Below are 4560 nucleotides of genomic sequence, written 5' to 3' on the forward strand. Positions count from 1 at the left end.
AATTGATGTGTGGTTCAGTGAGTGGACGAGATGTATGACTGTGGATTGTAAGAGTGAGTGAATGGTGGATGTAGTGTTGTGTAGGAATGTAGTCGGCCTCCATAGCTCAGTGGTCAGAGCACTGGTCTTGTAAACCAGGGGTTGGCAGCTCGTCACACCACAACACCATACCACCCTACACAGTCACCACACACTGTCTCCTAACATACACACAATGTACATCGGACTCAACCGAACTTATGCAAACGCAGTTATCGGAAGAATAATTTATATAACATTGGTAGGGTGCTACAGTGTAATTCGTGTATGAAAAATTGATATATTCGTGTATATATTATACATCGTTCAATAGCAGTCATTACGGAAGTAAGACATAGTTCGCCGCATTGACGTAAATTTTTCTGTTGAAAGACTATGAAGGAAAATATGACCCGTAAGGAGGCGATATGAAGTTTGCGCGTCAAAACATATAGAAATGCCCGAGACAGCGAATTTCATAAAACCCATTTTCGGCTGTCGGAATACTATTACAAGACCACCGAGATCATTTTAATCACATTTGCATAATGCTGATTATGAGATCAATGACTTAGAAGTATTATCCCTATATAACATGGTGAGTAAGAGCAGGTGTAAAGCATCAAACAAAAATATAAATGTACGTATAAATATTATGCATCATTGAATATTATGTTATCAGTATGTTATACATTAACAGGGCACACAGGTCATCTGTTATAGCACCAATAATCAACAGAAAAAAAAACCCATCAAGTTTACTCTACTTTGGAGAGATAATTGGTATCAAACGTTCCTATACTGACCTGTTATTGTGTGATTGATTGTTTATCAAATTAATTCTATTCTTACATCTTCTGATATTCATCTTTTGTATAATGTTAAGAGATTACCCTATCACATATTAATTTCATCGCTAATGCAAAACCGTTGTTATAGCGTGAAAAATATTTGATGCGGAATAAGGGATAGCGGATTATTGATCGGACCAAAGACGCGCAAACACGTAGAACGACCTAGGGTTCTGATTGGTCTCGCTTCCCTGTCTAGCCCAGCCAATTGAGTCCAGAACGCAAGTCACAGCCTCAGATATATGAATCATTTTATTTCAAACATACTTTGTTTATATACCATTCAAGCAGTCCACAACGTACCATAAAATAGAAGATAACATTGTACAGTAATGGCCAACAGGAAAATAACACGTTAAATAAATATTAACCAATAAGATGATATCATTTCATGTCCAAGGATAGCATTAGGACTAGCAGAATAATCTTTGGGATATTTTCCTGAATATCCCAACACCGTGAAATAGAATAAATCCATTTCATGTTAGAAACCTTGTTATTTTTGAATTCACTTAGTATTGTTGTTTACTTGAATCTTCCCATTGATGTTTAACACTGCAATTAATCAATCTCTTCTTATTGGCATATGTGCATATTGTCTTAATTTAAAAGCGTTATAAGCAAAGATGAATAGTAGCTAGCAATGGAATCTAATTTGAATCGTGTTTCGTCCTATTTGTGACTCTTTAACTGAATGTATTTGGATACCGAAGTTAATGTTTTTTTTAAAAAAAAAGAGACTGGTGAAATGCAGAACTAAACATCAATGGGAAAATGCAAACAACCAATACAAATGAATGATAATAAAAGTTTCAGTTTGTTTTTTTTTGACGAAAAACGGAATAGGTAATTTTCTTAGGAGACCATACCCGGACGCTTTTCACCTAGTGGTTTAATCCACAAGGCAGTGGAGATGCAATCTTATGATAACCAGTGACTAAGAATAAGTTCGTATACCATATTTTTGTCAGGATCGGAGCTATTTACTGTGAAGTGTCAATCGAACTAGTTGAGGTGTAAAACACTATAGAGTCGCAATATTCTTGATAGTTTATTTGAAAACTGGCCAAACAATAACAGAAAATTCAAAGTTTGTAGCTGATTGTAAACTTAGAGTATATAGCCGATATAATCTAAAAGAACTCTTGTAGGAAATCAGTATACAACAAACATCAGTTGCCAGTTTTGTTCTAAAGTTAAGGAATAAATCTACACAGTGTTTAGAATTGTTGTGCTAATCGCTCACACTTCATTGGATAATTGCATAATGATTCAAAACAAAAATCAGAAGGTAGGTAGGTAGGTAGATACTAGATATCAAAAGTATTGTAACCAATGTACACATGAAAGAAAACTTAATAGACCATATATTCATATTAAACGGTTACTATTTTAGTTAATATGATGAAGAATAATTTTTACAATCTGATATCTTACAACCAATAGCAGAGTAAATTAGCTCTAAACGTTTTGTAGCCAACTGGTTAGCTCGCCTTGAACCATGTGATAAACAGTTAACTATAGTAGATTGGCCTTCTTCTGTATTCATAAGATCATTTATTCGTTTTTGAATTGGATCAAATTCTTCAATAAGTGCATCTGACACTTTGGATTTCAAATCTTCTTTACTCCAATCATTAGGTACTGTAGATAGAATTTCTTCAATTTTACGACCCTTGATAATAAAACACCATTAAATATTTAGTGGTTATTTAATACTATTTAAATGTATATAAATTAATTAATAGAATCAAAAAAGATCATGGATGTGCACTGTTGAGGAATCTCATACTAAGACGAAACGGCCATCCAGTGCTTCAAGGTTTTCAATAGTGGTCTAACATTGATCAATTCAAGATCAAAACTCAACAATCTCCACAGTTTCATACTAAGAATCAGAAGCGCCAACTTCTAGACAGGGATAAAGAATAAACAAGTAGGACTCTTACCACATAATTCTTAAAATCACTGTTAACTAATGTTGTTGTCTTAAATAAAAAAAACTAAACTTTTTGCATAAATTCAGAACTAAGGAGATGGAGAGGAGAGTCGTTCTTACTCTACACACAGTCCCATAAGATCGCACGTAAACAGCCCCTTCCCGTAGTAGGGTTACATATTTTACAAAGTTAGAGCACGAAATCAATTATTGGCGCTTAAGCCAGATTAGTGCACAAAAACAATTCAGATAAGAAAATTGGAAAACGTTAGTAAGAAATCAAGGTTGCATATAGACCCTACTCTCTTAATAGAAGGAACGGGATATGAACGTACTTAGGTCACCTGCTCTACCATGAGAATGCATCATCAAATGTTGCTCCAGTACCTTATGAACAAGACATTTAGAGTGACCATCTACTTTGAGTTACCGAGAAGCATCACAATTCTTACACTACTACTGATGTTTATCAATGAAGGACATGAGAATAACGAACTACGTGCCTTGTCTTCCTAATTACATAAACGATATCTATATTTATTTTCTTATATAATTATATAAAATAGTTGGTTTTCTTCCGTTCAAATACTAGTTGAGACTCACCAGTAAAACAGATCATATCGCTTTTATAGTTGACAAGTTATTATACACAAGATCAATTAGTGTACCAATAATCTGAAAAATTTATTCAGCTACAGGGTTATAAAAACGTGGAATTGACTTCTAGATAACCAAACAACATTATTCTACTAGCCAATGATGTATCAAACATTTGAATTGTAATTTTCTTCCCTATTTTGTTGTTAAGTGTGGAAATATTATTGTATTATCGCTTCAGGTGATATGAGATCTCGATCAGCCAAATATTATCTTACTTTCGCTATTATTATTAATAGTATTTAGTAACTGTAAAAGACCGAACAATTCGACAGTTTACAAATACAGAATGTGGATATGTCGCTCAATTTCGTGAATTAGTTGAAGACAGACATTAACACCATTGGATGTCAGTCGGCTCAGTGGTTTAGAGGTTAAGCGTTCGCACGCAAGACCGATAGGTCTGAGGTTCGAACCTTGTGAGGCGGGGTCGTGAATGTGCACTGATGAGGAGTCCCATAAAAGAACGAAACGGCCGTTCAGTGCTTCCAGGTTTTCCATTGTGATCTAGCTTCAATTGGCTCATGATCTCAACTATTGAAAATACAAAAAATTGATCATTTTCTATATCGTTACTGATTTAATAATAAAGAGATTTTAGAATTACCTGGATAGCAGATAGAATTCTTAATAAATTTGATACTCCAGGACGGTTTTCAATATCATAAGTAATTTTACGGATAGAATCTGTTTCAGCACGTCTAATTTTTTTATAAATATTATCTGGTGTATCAGTTAGATAGATTATACCTAATTCTGATGTATCAGATTTACTCATTTTTTTAATTGGATTTGTTAGGTTGTTTATCTGTTGTAATCGAAAAACAAAAAGAAAAAACAACGATAATAATAGATATCTGATGAAATGTTTGAAGTAAATAATGAAATCCATTTTATTTAGCCAGTCATCATCAAAATAAGTTGTTTTGAGTGCTGGCTAAAGGTATGAGGGCGGTAATCACATCCCGGCTGCCCACACCATGGAAAGGACCTTCTGATGGTACCTGAAAAGGACATATCTGGCATGGTAAGACCTTGAGGAACGACTTCTCCAGCCAGTATAGCTTGATCGGTTCATCAGGATAGGTAAGCCCG

At 34.3% G+C, this 4560-nt stretch overlaps 1 protein-coding gene across 2 annotated transcripts; it reads right to left on the reverse strand.

Annotated features, from left to right (window-relative positions):
* Nucleotides 1-503: 503 nt before the first annotated feature.
* MS3_00008208 (uncharacterized protein) lies at nt 504-4273 on the reverse strand (the record flags this gene model as incomplete). 2 transcript variants are annotated; one of them, XM_051216555.1, is made up of 2 exons in its annotated part: nt 504-2544; nt 4073-4273. In XM_051216555.1, coding segments are annotated over 2 exons (480 nt in total), but the record flags the coding sequence as incomplete, so codon positions are not given. The 2 variants fall into 2 exon arrangements, with proteins under 2 accessions (XP_051067154.1, XP_051067155.1); XM_051216556.1 differs by having other exon boundaries at nt 504-2780.
* Nucleotides 4274-4560: the final 287 nt, after the last annotated feature.

This window comes from Schistosoma haematobium, chromosome 4 (genome assembly GCF_000699445.3).
Source record: "Schistosoma haematobium chromosome 4, whole genome shotgun sequence".
Lineage (NCBI taxonomy): Eukaryota > Metazoa > Platyhelminthes > Trematoda > Strigeidida > Schistosomatidae > Schistosoma > Schistosoma haematobium.